At 41.1% G+C, this 14,291-nt stretch overlaps 1 protein-coding gene and 1 non-coding gene across 2 annotated transcripts; one reads left to right on the top strand and one right to left on the bottom strand.

The window, feature by feature from the left end:
* Positions 1-2,956: 2,956 nt before the first annotated feature.
* LOC137494486 (U1 spliceosomal RNA) lies at positions 2,957-3,113 on the top strand. Its single transcript, XR_015487074.1, has one exon. It is a non-coding gene; the product is annotated as a U1 spliceosomal RNA (small nuclear RNA).
* A 1,430-nt stretch (positions 3,114-4,543) lies between these two features.
* Positions 4,544-13,843, bottom strand: LOC137491175 (uncharacterized). The gene is made up of 14 exons (XM_087248363.2): positions 13,791-13,843; positions 13,512-13,575; positions 13,246-13,309; positions 12,215-12,388; positions 12,000-12,135; positions 11,568-11,931; positions 11,346-11,472; positions 11,118-11,174; positions 10,004-10,083; positions 9,340-9,861; positions 8,676-9,232; positions 8,404-8,573; positions 7,879-8,045; positions 4,544-7,383 (listed from the first exon to the last, which is right to left on the bottom strand). The coding sequence occupies exons 4-14, from the start codon at positions 12,375-12,377 to the stop codon at positions 4,960-4,962; spliced, it is 4,767 nt and encodes a 1,588-aa protein (XP_087104489.1). The 5' UTR covers positions 12,378-12,388; positions 13,246-13,309; positions 13,512-13,575; positions 13,791-13,843; the 3' UTR covers positions 4,544-4,959.
* Positions 13,844-14,291: the final 448 nt, after the last annotated feature.

Here is a 14,291-nt window from a genome sequence, read left to right as displayed (position 1 = left end):
TCTTAAATTATTATTATTATTTTCTATAAATTGTCAGTCTTCCTTTTGTACGTGTGCATGTGCATACACAGATGTTCTGTAGGTGAGACATCTGACATCTAAAAAACACAGATCTGCCAGATTTTTACTTGAACCGAGAAAGAGGGACTTTCAACTGACTGTATTGCTTTGTGTTGGTGTTTTACTGAAGATGAAGTTGGTATTTATTTCTCAGGATTTGTCAAATAAAAAAAATCAGAAGTTTACACGAGTGCTGCACTTATTAATGTCAAATTTATTTTCATTAATTTGTGTCCTGATAGATAAGTAATAAATAAAACTGGCCGTTTGTGCCACACTATTAATATAATATTAAGTGTATTTAATATTCTAATTAAATGAAATAGAATAACAATGTTGTATGTGACTCTTAATAACCAAACAAAATCATTATAAAAAATATTTTCTACAGTGCAGAAATGGACACAGAAGGGTTGTTAGAAAGTGGTATTAAAGTATTTACCCTGCATTTACAAATAATACAAAAATAAAACCAAGAAGACTGCATTTTTATTCAGTAATATTAGATTATGAAATTATTTGTAACTCATTAATTAAATTGTAGAACAGATATTAAAACCACCCAGTAGGTAGCAGCAGAGCACTGTCTTCATTCAAATGGAGTAACTGAACAAAACTTTAATGGATTAGTAAATGATAAATAATGAAATTGATTGCATTCATAGATGACACACCATGTAATATGAAAAAAAAATAATATAAAATTTTACTCATGCTGGAACATTTACATATAACAGATCATATACATGTATATTCATAGCAGCATCAAAGTAAAAATAAATCCATTATATTATGAAATAATCTGATTTAATAAGTAAAAAGGTTACAAAGGTATACTTCCCTTAATAAATAATAGCTTATCCCTGCTCTTAATAAAACTCAAAGCAGTGCAGTATTGAAAGAAAAACAATTGGACACATGCCCAATATTTTTAATGGTCTTAAATCAAAGTATAATTTTAATATTTTCAATTGTAAATTTTCCAGAGAACTCTTCCATTCAAAGGGAAAAAATTAAACTGAACTAAAAACACTGCATTTTTATTTATTTATTTATTTTTCTCTCTCCATCTTTATTTGTTGTAAATATGCAATATGAATTTGCATTTTGAAGCAAAATAATCAACCATTAAAATATCAGAACTAAAATCACTGCGTTTCTGAAGTGACACCATTGTGAAAAGAGTCTTTTGAGTCTTTTGTAATATTTTTTAGCAGGAAAAATACCATTATGAAATTCACATAACTGTTAACTTAATTAACATTCAAAACACTCAGCAAGAATGTCCACTTTTGTGAATTTCTGTGTTTATTAACAATAAAAACAATATTTAAGAAATTGTACATGCATTTCCTGTTTACTGACACCACGTAGTGGGCATTCACGCTATTACGTTTCCACTAACCAATGAAATTACAGATGGGCGTGGCTGAATGTGCAGCCCCGCCCCACATTCATCCCCGCCCAGATCTGCGAGCTGCAGACAGGGGCTTCTCCTCTCCCCTGAGCACAGTGGTTCAAGACAGAGTTCAGGCGGTAGCGTCGGACCCGGCTGGAGCCAAGTGGTGCTCGCTGCAGAGCCATTTGAGGAGAGCTGAGCTCCAGCGAGGGGGAGCTTAAGCTTGAGCTCCATCTTTTTTGCACTTCTTCTACGAGTGATGTCACTGGGGGTAGGGTTAGGGGCGGGGTTGGTGTACGCATTAAAACAGCTTACAGGAGGAGGAGCGACAGCTCATGCTCCCCCTCGCTGGAGCTCAGCTCTCCTCAAATGGCTCTGCAGCGAGCACCCTCTCGCTGGAGCGGCGCTTCCCTCTCTTCCTCGTCCTTTGCCAAGCCTCTTTTGCTCCAGTAGAGCCGCGCGCGCCTGTGGAAGGCCTGCCCACCCGTCGCTAGAAGAGCCCGTTCTGACGCCGAAAACTACTCGAAAGGTCCCCCCTCAAAGCGGTTTGACCAGGTGAAGGAACACGCAAAGAGAGCCCCCGGTGGCTTTTGTCCGCCGAGCGAGTGTGCCCTGTGGAATGTCCGAATTTTATTTTTACCGGCCTGCCGCTGTTACTGACGGAACAAATGCAGACCGTGTGAAAGGTCATCATTTTATCTGCCATTAAGTAAGCGAACGCTTCGGCTCGGATCAGAGGTAACTTTGTTTCAAGAACTGCAATCTTTTGCAGACGTCTGTGGCGTTTTGGGCAGAGGGACGGTTCTAAACCAATCTGAACCAGAGGCAATTTCGCAGCCAGCCGTCGGTGGTTTCCCGTCCCAGGAATGTAAGGTGCTTGCAGCGGGAGGTTGTTTCGTTGGCGCTTCCGCTTTCGTCAGTGAAGTTCTTTTGCGGAACGTTTGTAGATCCCGTCGTCTTCTTCAAGCTATGTCGTTTGAGCACTGTGCTGATAGGCTGACGTAAGAAAACAGGACACAAAACATACAAGGCAAGAGTGCAAAGCACGGAGCTCTAGGCAAAGGCGGTCCGAACCGCAGCAAAGCAGGAGGTCGACATGTCCAAATAGACCAAATCAGAAACTAAGCAGAGAAAAACGGCATCTGTAGAGAAAGAAAACAGATGGAGGAAAAGAAAGAAAGAACAGGAGGATCCCCTCCCCTCCCCCCATAGAGGGTCTGTTATGCCCAGATCGAGTGCTTCCGGTGGAATCCATGTGTTGGCAGCCCCAACTGATGACAATACACAAAGCAAGCATCTGGAGGAAGCTCAAACTCTTCATGCGTTGCCACAGTTACTAGCGAGTGGTTTGCAGGCACAGGCACGTCTGCTGCAAGTACAGCGCCGTCAGGAGACAGGGGTTGCTGGCCCATTCCCCATGCTCGGTGGCTGGGCATCACCGCCCTGGAGTACGGCCGATAGAAAACGGCGGCTGCCATTTGCGCCGCCCGGCAACTCATACTTACCTGGCAGGGGAGATACCATGATCAAGAAGGTGGTTCACCCAGGGCGAGGCTTGACCATTGCACTCCGGCCACGCTGACCCCTGCGAATGGCGATCGACCTGTACGGCGTGCAAATTTCATTTTAGAAGTGTAGGCAATTACAGCACCTGATTGGTTGATTGGGTTTCAGCAAACCATGAATGAACTGCTTTTGCGAGTGAACAATCCCCTGGTGATGTCGTCAAAACAAATAGTAGTAACTGTCAGGACATGTTGCATATGCTGTGGTGCTTTTGAAATTAAAGCAAACAACCCTAACTGTGCATAAAAGTGAACCATGAAATGATCATTTAATAAGTTTGTTATTAAAATTTAAGTTGCTTTTTAAATTAAATTACTTTTAATGGTTCACTCAAAATCCCCATAAACCTCAACAAATGGAATATATAAATTAATATATGTAATATCAGTTCTATAAATAAAATATTCATATGTAATAGTAGTAATTAAAGGTCAAACTTTTTTATAAATGCATAATGTTTAGTAGAATTATTCTTAAATATGTTTGTATAACAAAAAATGGAAATATTTAGCATCTGTTCTATTATATTATACAGATATACCATCATATTTCTAATAGCAGTAATACAATTACATAAAATAAATAATAATCCCTTACTTTGTTACTGGACAAGTATTTTAATTATAGTAACTAACTACTTTGTAACAAATTACGACAGTTCTATTTTGAGAGTGTAATGTCATAGGATATTTGAATAATGTACTGTTTTTGTATTTGTGTGTTGCAGGTGGAGCTTGATGTTGGAATGTGGTTTAAGGATGAATCCACTGGCATCCCATCTGACGGCAACAGGATAAGCTGTCATCGACTCCAGAGCTGGACTTGGAAAAACACAGAGGAGCAATAGACTTTTCAGAGCGCCTGTACCAGAGGTTACTATTAAAATGGACTGCATATTATTGTCATAGACTTAGATAATGATTCTAAATTAAATTCAAAATCAGAAGATTTAGTCAATTTTTAAAAACCAATGAAGTCCTTCCAACACATACAAAAAGAAACACGAGATTGTATTTTATTATCCAAATTTATTAAAAGTGCAAAAGAAAAGTTCTAAACATATTGTTAGACCTGCCTGACATAAAAATGTATACTATAGATATACTTTGTACATAATAAAAAACACATTACTATTACAATCATTAGTTTTAATATTACTGATAGCAGTTATAGATATAAGAATGTATTTGTATACATTAAAAAATACTGCCAGGTCAAGCATTTAGATATAAAAAAATAAAAAAATAAATAAATCCTCTTAAAAAAAAACAAAGCTAACAATTAAAGTATATAAAGCAACATTAGTTATCACAAAGTAATAATTAAAGTACTTTAAATAACATAATTATATATTTTTTATTACTGAAATTTTATAATAAATAAATAATAAATAAAATAATTATATTAAAGTACTTTAAATAACATTATGATAATATATACTTAATAAACATAAATAAATACATACATAAATAAATAAATAAATAAAAACAAGAAAACAATTAAAGATATACTGTAAACTGTAAAACAATAAACTGTTAATATAACATACATTTCTGGAACAAAACAGTGTTACAACAATCAACAAATTAGTGTAAAACACTGTAAACTTAAACAGTCAAATGTTAATATAAAATTTGTTTCTACAACAATCAACAAATTAGTGCAAACTGTAAAAAAAGCTTAACTTTTGTAAATTAACAATAAGTTACAATCTACAAATTAGTATAAAACGATGTATACTCTGAAACAGTCAACTGTTAATATTGCGAACATTTGTGCAACAATAAGTGTAAAATACAGTCAACAAATTAGTGCAAACCGTAAAAACCTGTAAACTTTTAAAAAATCAACTGTTATTATAACATATCCATTTTTGCAACAATAATACTGTTACAAGTCAAGAACTATGAACCGCAACATGGATAGAGGTCCAGTTAGACAGACTCGGAGGCCTGAGACTGAGAGCCCAAGAGAACGTCCACAGCCCTTTTAAAGTCTTCAAAACAGTCAAACGTCTGCCCAGCAAGGTTTGTGGACGTGGAGGCTTTGGAGCTCTCACAGTAGCTCTTCTTTCTGTATTTCTTGTGGCCTTGAGTTGGTTGGCCACACAGAGCACAGATGTAAACCTTCACTGAGGTTGGATGTCCAGAGCCACTGAGTTCTGCCTTTTTCCTCTTGTAGACTGTTGATCTTGAGGGCAACAGTAGCGGAGTGGATGCCTGCGGCAAGGAAACAGCGGGAGGTGCAGTCAGCGGAGTGTGTGTGTGCCGGAGTCCTGCGGGCATCGAATGGGCCGGCGCAGGAACTGGTTGAGCAAGAGCAGAGGGAGGGACAGGTAAGATTTGCGGGAGCCTTTGCTTCAACTTTCGGGTGCCGGCCAGAGAAGTGGTGATGGGATACTGCACTGCAGGCCGGCTGGTATGGGGTCTTTCCTCTGGAAGCTCCTCAGCGGGGGGCTGGCTGGTGCTGGAGACGCTCTGGTGACGACGGAGGACAGACAGACCCTGGTCGGTGACGTTTGTGGCTGACAGTGCCTCCTGCCTCCTGATGAACTCGCTCACGCACTTTGAATTTATTTTCAGGATGGGAATCCCAAGTTTGCTGAGCTGATCATCGTCCACCGTCACTCTCTGCTGCACACGCTGGTACAGTTTAGTGATCTGCTGTTTCAGCGGTGACCCTTTAGCTTTTCCTCCAACACCAGGATGAAGCCACAGCTGTTTGACCAGGCAGTACATCAGCCGGTTCTTTCTGGAGTCCACCAAGTGTGCGGCTGAGTACCGCTTGCTGAACTTGAGCTTCTGCACCAGGGACGCCTCAGTCGGATCTCCACTGGTGCGGCCAAACAGAGCATTGCCCCAGCGTGCAGAGTAGAGGCTGTCGAATTGTTGGATGCTGCGGTCATGGAGGTCAAGCTTGTTCCAGGCGCTGATGACCTTTTGCCTGGTCGACTCATTTAGGGCAAGTTTTCCTTCCTCCAGGGCGATCTCAACAAGGACTTTACACAGATCCTCTACGTGCTGGTACCCAGGCAGATGATTGGGACCGCACACGTCCTCCACACAGGGGTCAAATTCAGCAGCCACTGCCTGATCGGTGAGGCACAGACGGTTCCTCAGAGGAGTCAGGCTGTCCCTCTCGCGGTCTGAGGAGTAGCCCACATCATCATCTTCCTCCTGCAGCTCTTCCTCTTCCTCTGCCACCCCAGCCGGAACATCTTCGTCCTCATCCTCATCTGCCTGAAGTGTCTCTCTAGTCTGAGCGTAATGATCAGGAGCACTGAAGGGCTCTGAGGACTGGGAAAACAGGTACTCCAGACCAATGCGCTCATCACCAGCAGGAACCGGAGGCCTGTAGTTTGCCTCCTCCACCTCCCCAAATAGCTCCTGGCACCTTTGGTTTAGGCGATGGACCAGAGGAGACATGTACACCATATGTTTCCTCCCTTTCCGCCCTTGGACGCTGGCTGACTCCCTGTTAGAGTTCCAGCGTGCGATGCCAGCCAGCAGATAGACTTGAAACGGGACAGCAGCACAGTGGGGTCCCGGGATCATGTCAGGCAGAAAGGAATGAAAGCCCTCCAGACTGTTGCTTCCTCTCACCGTACTGTACCGCGCAAGACGAACACCGTAACGGGTCACATACTTGGTGATGGTGTACATGTTCCTCCCTGGTGGATCCTGGATGCATTCAAGGTGCTTCTGCTGGTTCTCCCAGACGTGGTCGATGGCTGCAGAGTCCTTAAACAGATGCACCTGGTTCTCATCCATCCCTGCGGCTCCCTTCAGGAGATCAATGGCGCACTGCACGCGCGCACATGTTTCCTGTGCACCAACTGTGATCCTCCTGACGTAATGGCTGAGGTCATATTTACTGACACGCAGCTCGATGATCTGGCTGTCAGTCAGGGAGGCATAGTTGGTTGGGTGACCGGCACGTATCGCCTGTACCAGAAGAGCCATGTCGTCTTTGTTGTAGGCAAAGACGGCAGCAGAGAGGGCAGACTTGAACAGGGCATACTTTGGATGATGATCTGTCCGTAGGGCTGCATCGAATCGATGGATCCAATGAAAGATGTCCAGCCGTACCAGCATGCCCCTGTCCGTCCAGTCACTGAAGAGCTGCTCAACCGAGGACACAGCGTGGACGCGACAGCAGCCACGATCCACATACATGAGTTCGGGCGGTGCCTCGTCAGCTCTCCTGTACCTCTCCATGAGGCCTTCAGCCATCGGCCTCATCTTCTCCAATGACTCCTCACAGGTGAGAACAGATATGAGGATCTGCCCCTGCTCGTTGGCCACATTGGTACACCACTCTGCAGTGCCTTTTCCATCGCCAGAGAGTTTCTTGCAGATCTGATAACAAATACAACACAAACAGATTTAAACATTTTTGTATTTTGTATTTTTTTTTTCTGCACCAGACCAAGAAAGTAATAGTCACTAATATTCAGAAATGAATTAATAATGTGTTTTTGCATTGCAGCTCATTAGATTTCGGATGCAGAGCATGCAAGAGGAAACCTGAAGTGAAGAAAACGACACACAAAGACGTAGGTAAGTATGATTAATAATCTGGTGCGGGTGATGGTGACAAACAGGATTTTAAAGCACTAGTAACCCATATTAGATATTAATTTATTGATAATTATGTATTATTAAACAATTATTAATACTTTACTTATCAATTGTCATTAATAATTAATGATTAAAATGTCCCATGATGCAAAAGTGGACAATAATATTTTAAGGATAAAATCTCTCTGATAAAGGATTTCCTGAAAGAATAACAGTAAAAAGGTTTAGCAATACGTTTACAAACTGACTTTTTTTCCATTGTGTTAAATTTACCTTCTTGGTGGAGTCGTACTTCAGGACTTGCCCAAATGTGGACATAATCTGAGTACGGTAGTCCTCGATGTTATCTGCCTCTGAGATAAGGAACGCCTTTCTCATCAGTCTGGCAGATGGCGGCTCTCTCCGTGCTGGTGGTCGCTGGAACTGCTGGCACAAACTCCCTAAAAGCAGAGAAAACAGACACTTTGCTGCTTAATCTTTGAATAAATGCTCAAAAGGATAGGAATTTAAAAATAATAATTCTTTCATCATTTGCTGATCCTTTTAATGATTGTAAACCATTATGGGTTTCTTTTAAACACTAAACAAGTTATTTAGAAAAATGTCAGAAACCTGTAACCATTGACTTCCATAGTATTTGTTTGTTTTTTTTACAATGGAAGTCAATGGTTACAGGATTTCGGCTTTCCTCAGAATATCTTCTTTTGTGTTTAACAAAAGAGAGAAACTCATAAAGGTTTAAAACTACTCATTTCTGGGTGAACTATCCCTTAAAGAAAACAATTAACTCTGACTTACGAGTGATCTTCCCAGGTTTGTTGTACTGGCTGAGAAGAGTGGTGTACAAGTCCTTTCTCTGCAGATAGTCCTCGCAGTGGCTCTCCTGCACCTGTCTCCAAACTTTCACCATGGTGTTTCCCTCAGTGCGATCCCTCATCAGGCGGATCACCTGCTTGTCCACGCCACGCCTAGAATCATAGGAGCAACACAATCATTAGATGATGGTGAGTCTTAACTTTTATTAGACTCTGAATAATTTTACAATGATTTGTATTCTGCTAGAGACTCACCGTAGCGTCAAGACAGCAGGAAACACCGCTCTGTGAGCTGGACTGAGCTGATTAAGGATGCACTGATCCCATGACAGGAAACGACCAATAGTATGCTCTTCCGACTCCTTTGCAGCCTTTCTACAGGCGTTGCATGCCAGGACCTCAGTCAGCATGGAGTACCAGCCAGACATGTGGCAGATCTGTCTTACCGTGGATGAATACCCACAACGGTAGAGAAAAGCCTTCTGATTGGTGCGTGCTGGGCAGTCAGACCTTGGGCACCGAAGACTGTAACGCCACACACCGACTGGTCTCCAGAAAAAAACGGAGCTGTGAAAAAAGGAGTCTGCTGAGGGGACTTTTCCTTCCACCACTCCAGGAAATTCTGGAGGGTGAAACCACATCCGGTCATCCTTCAGGACTTTCCTCCACTTTCTGTTTCCATGTTTGTCTTTATAAGACATGGCCCTCTGAAAGAGTCCCCTTTCAGCATCCTCCTTAAGCCACAGTATGTCTGCACTGGGCAGCCCATGAAGACCAGACTCCCACATCTTGTGCCAACCCTCAAATAACACCTGGTAATTAGAATAACCGAGACAAAACTGTTAAAATCAATTAAAGTTTTAGTATTAAAGTATTAATTTTTCTTATCTTCACAACCACAGAGTTCTTTGACAGTTACCTCAGAATGTGCTGGGTCACTGTGTGTTGACCCACCAGATGACCTTCTAGTTTGAACGTCAGAAGCTGACACAGAAGCTGATGCAGGAGCCGATGAAGAAGCCGAGGCAGGAACTGACGAGGCTGATGCAGGAGCCGATGAAGAAGCCGAGGCAGGAACTGACGAGGCTGATGCAGGAGCCGAAGAAGAAGCCAAGGCAGGAACTGACGAGGCTGATGCAGGAGCCGAAGAAGAAGCCAAGGCAGGAACTGACGAGGCTGATGCAGGAGCCGATGAAGAAGCCAAGGCAGGAACTGACGAGGCTGATGCAGGAGCCGATGAAGAAGCAGAGGCAGGAAATGACGAGGCTGATGCAGGAGCCGATGAAGAAGCCAAGGCAGGAACTGACGAGGCTGATACAGGAGCCGATGAAGAAGCAGAGGCAGGAAATGACGAGGCTGATGCAGGAGCCGATGAAGAAGACTGGCCAGGAACTGATGAGGCTGATGCAGGAGCCTCCAATAAAGAAGTCGACGCAGGAGCCTTCAACAAAGTAAGTATAAGAGGTAAAACCTTTTTCATTGACATATTCATACTTTTTGCACGGCCTCCCCATCTATGCTCACAAAACTGTATTCAGGAGTATATACACCACCTAATTGTGATGTACAAATGATAAACTTACAGCAGACAGTGGAGAGTCTGAGTGTGGCTTCTGTGACAGATCTTCACAGGAACGTTTTCTTCTCTTTGCTTCCCCGGCTCCTAAATGAGCACAGTTGTGATTATCAGAAGACAGTGTCTTAGTGTGATGAATTTTATTTATTAATGCACACAGTTGAAGCCGGAATTATAAGCCCCCCTGTTAAATTTGAGTTTATTTTTCACAATTTATGTGTAATGGAGAGAGGACTTGTTCAGGCACATTTCTAAACATAATAGTTCTAATAACTTAATTTCTTATAATTTATCTTTACCATGATGACAGTATATAATATTGGGTCATACTTTACAATAAGGTTTCATTAGATAATGTATTTACTAACATGTACTAATTATGAACAATGCTTGTACAACATTTTTAATCATAGTTCAACATGTACTAATGCTTTATTAAAATAATATTTAATGCTTAGTTGATGGACTGTGAGTTGGCATGGATGACTGTAACACGAACAAATACTGTATTAAGTGTATTGTTCATTGCTTGTTTATGGTAGTAAATGCTTTGACATTAACTAATACAAACTTATTGTAAAGTGTCACCCTTTAAGGTAACACTTTAGAGTAATAGTTCATTAGTTAATATTAGTTAATGCATTTACTAACATGAACAAGAAATTTAATACATTAATTACAGTATTAATTTATCTTTGTTAATGATGTTATTTAAGTTAAATAACGTTAGTTCAATAATGCACTGTGCAACAAGCACAACTTTGGATTTTAATAATGCATTAATGTTGAACTGTAATTAATAAATGCTGCACAAGATTGGCGACACTTAGTGTTAGTAAATTGATTAACTAAAGGACTATTATACTGAAGTGTTACCATATTCAGCGTGAGAAAGTAAAGGCTTAACTAGCTTAACACTGTTTGTTCTGTAGCCAATAGAAAAACATAAATAATAAAACGAATAAAACTTTCTTCAGAAGATAATATACTATCCTAAGTACAGTGAACATGTCCTTGCTCCATTACCTTAAATAAATATTTCACAGGAGCGCCCTCAGCTGTAGTTCATGCTACAACAGTATGAATAAATGTTAATAAGTGACATTCATTATGTGATATACCTTGTCTTTCAGGGAAGCTGAGTGGTTTCTTCGGCAGACCACCTTTGTCCTCAACTGCTAAAGGAGGAAAAAAAAACACAAGATGGGCAAAAGTCAGTGTCAAAGCAGCAAGAAGACAATCTCATCAGCACAGTGTTTTGATATTGTGTGTCATTGATTTATTTATTAATAAAAGATTTATGCTATGGTACATGAACAATTAAAGACAATAATAAAAGGGATATACACCTTGTGCTTCGAAAGCACTGAGGGCTTCCACCAGTAGCGCATCATCCGCCCATCCACCATCACCTCTAGATCCCGACGAGCTGGAGCTGGCGGCCGCTGCAGGAAGAGGCCTGTCTTCTAGGGGTTTCTGTGAGTTACAGGTTGTAGTTTGCATGAAATGTTGCCAGCATGATATATATTTTTTTAATAAAGTCACATTTAAAAGAAATAAATAAAACCTACCTCTTTGTTGAGAATGTACTGCCGGAACCGCTTCAGTGTCTTGACGCTGATGTCCTCCTCCTTCATCGTCAGCCACTGCCGCACAGAGCAGAACGCCTCCTGTGCCATCTTCTTTTCTTGGGCACTACCAGCTTGTGGATCCGCCTGCAGGGTCTTGTGCAGGCTGTACCACTGCCACATCTCCAGGAACGTGAAGGATCTGAAGCGGCCCTGACCGTAGATGGCACTGTCGACATTGACCTCGAGGTGGCAGGAAACCTGTGGAAACAGTTGCACATACTGTAACAGAAGGTCCTTTATATACTCACCTGGGCCCTCTTTTCTTCCTTGATGGCGACGCTCCTTGATGTGTAGATCCAGCACACTGAAATTTCAAAAAGATAATTAATTTGTGTAAAAACAGCTTATACAAATGTATAGCAACATACTTACTATTTAATGTAGCCAACGTCATTCTCCACCAGCCATTTAAAACTTTGTCCATTGTACTTGCCAAAGTTTAGAATGAGCTGGCCGAGATACTGGACCTCAGATGGCGCACAAGTAATGTGCTGGCATCTTTTTTTAGCTAAGACATAAAATAACATTAATGCAAATAACAGTCTGCAGTGTACGCATATGACAGAAACGCATAAATCAGATATTACCTTCCTCACAAGCAGTTTTTTTGTCCTGGCTAGTGTTCCGCTCGAAGCACCTGTTGCGAGAGGCCAGGGTCTTGGCGTCCTTCGATGCTTTAAGAAAGCACTGTTGTCTGTCCTGTGGCACACTGGTGTCAACGATGCTCAGGGTGGGCAACAGTGGATCCATGTCTAATTCACCTGTAAGAAGTATTCTTATAAACATCACAAATATAGAGAGGGAATATGGTCTTAGCTCTGAGCTCATGATAAAGTATTAAAAAAACATTTTGTGTGTTAAGTCTTTTTTTTTTTCATTTTTACATGTTTGATAATTAACAAATAAATGAAATATCATCAAAATAAATTATCTGACAAGGGTTAACAATGCTTACAGAGATGATGCATTTGACAGTGGCAATGAAAACATGAATTATCATATCAATTGCTCTGTTATACATTTTTTTTCAAATGCTTACAGTTGTATTTTGTGTTTTTTAAGGGGCAGCTATTAATATCAACCTCCATATGGCTGATATAAGGTAAGGTAAAATACATTCTAAGCATGTTAAATACATACTCTCATTAATATGATATCATTTACACATATAATACTTGAAATAACATAACAAATCATATTTAATGTATGCACATTTTCATTTTAAAGCTTATAGCAGTAATTGCTGAATATGTTTTTGTCCCAGGCCTTGAGAATCAGTGATATATTATTCAGTCTATGGCAATAACGATTTTACTATATTCTTATGATAACAAATACAGGTATTGGGCATATGTTTTGTCCCAGTTAAGATCTTAAGATGTTCTTCACTTCTCATAGTTACAACTAATGATAACAATCGCCATGGTAACATATATTGCTACATATAAAGGGATATTTATTTATCAGCATGTTTGTTTCTATATTGTAATGAAACATCTGTGTATACTGAGCTATCAAACCGACGCGATCGTCGAAAATAATACAAAAGCTAAACTTTTTCAGGTTTTGTGCAGCCAAATATTCATTTAAATAATATCACAGTATAAAAACAACTTACCACACGAAATATCTTGGAAAGGTGAACTTTCTGACGGCACAGCGTCACCAGCACAGACCAAACACTTCACAAAGAGTGAGAGATTTCAAACGTGATGTGATCTTAGCAATATAAAAATAGCTTACCACACAAAATCTCTGTAATGGGTGAACGTCTGACGGCGCAGCGTCACACACACAGACAAAATACTGCACACACAGTAAAATATATCAAACGTGATGTGAGCAAAACATACTGTTTATCAGAACAGGATAAAAATAACCTACCACTATAAATCACTACAACAGGTGTACTTTATGACGGCGCAGCCTCACGAACACAGACAAAATGCTGCACAAAGAGTGAAATATTTCAAACGTGATGTGACCAAAACATACTGTGCATCAATATAACAGTATAAAAATAACTTATCACACAAAATCTCTATGACAGGTGTACTTTTTGAAGGCGCAGCCTCACGAATACTGCACAAAGAGTGAGATATTTCAAACGTGCCTTGACCAAAACATACTGTGCATCAATATAACAGTATAAAAATAACTTACCACACGAAATCACTTCAGCATATGATTTTATCTCGACAGCAGATGAACTCTCTGACCCAATAAATTGTGAGCGTCCAGAGTGAGAGAAACTTTAGAAAATCCTCAGCGCTGATTGGCCGTGATTTGAAACTTTAGACAATGCAGCCCTCCGATTGGCCCAGGGTCTAATCAAACTGTAGACAATCGCGGCTTTTCATTGGACAAGAGTCTACAGTCTACAGTTTACATTGCACGTTCAGTGGGCAGATGTCTGCGAACTCCCCAAATGTGGGAATCTCGACTGCATAATTTCTGGTAGTGGGGGACTGCGTTCGCGCTCTCCCCTGAGCACAGTGGTTCAAGACAGAGTGCCGGCGGTAGCGTCGGACCCGGCTGGAGCGTCGCTTCCCTCTCTTCCTCGCCCTTTGCCAAGCCTCTTTCGCTCCAGTAGAGCTGCGCGCGCCTGTGGAAGGCCTGCCCACCCGTCGCTAGAAGAGTCTGTTCAGACGCCGAAAACTACTC

This window comes from Danio rerio, chromosome 4 (assembly GCF_052040795.2).
Source record: "Danio rerio strain M-AB ecotype USA chromosome 4, GRCz13ab, whole genome shotgun sequence".
Classification (NCBI taxonomy): Eukaryota; Metazoa; Chordata; class Actinopteri; order Cypriniformes; family Danionidae; genus Danio; species Danio rerio.
This window is presented reverse-complemented; position numbering and strand designations above follow the sequence as displayed.

What these genes read in the sequence shown, in the direction of transcription:
- LOC137491175 (XM_087248363.2), bottom strand. Translation starts at nt 12,377, where the DNA reads ATGGATCCACTGTTGCCCACCCTGAGCATCGTTGACACCAGTGTGCCA. An exon ending in AGTACATTCTCAACAAAGAG is followed by an intron (nt 11,473 to 11,567) that starts GTAGGTTTTATT and finishes TGTAACTCACAG; the next exon opens with AAACCCCTAGAAGACAGGCC. An exon ending in CAGCTTCCCTGAAAGACAAG is followed by an intron (nt 10,084 to 11,117) that starts GTATATCACATA and finishes GTGCTCATTTAG; the next exon opens with GAGCCGGGGAAGCAAAGAGA.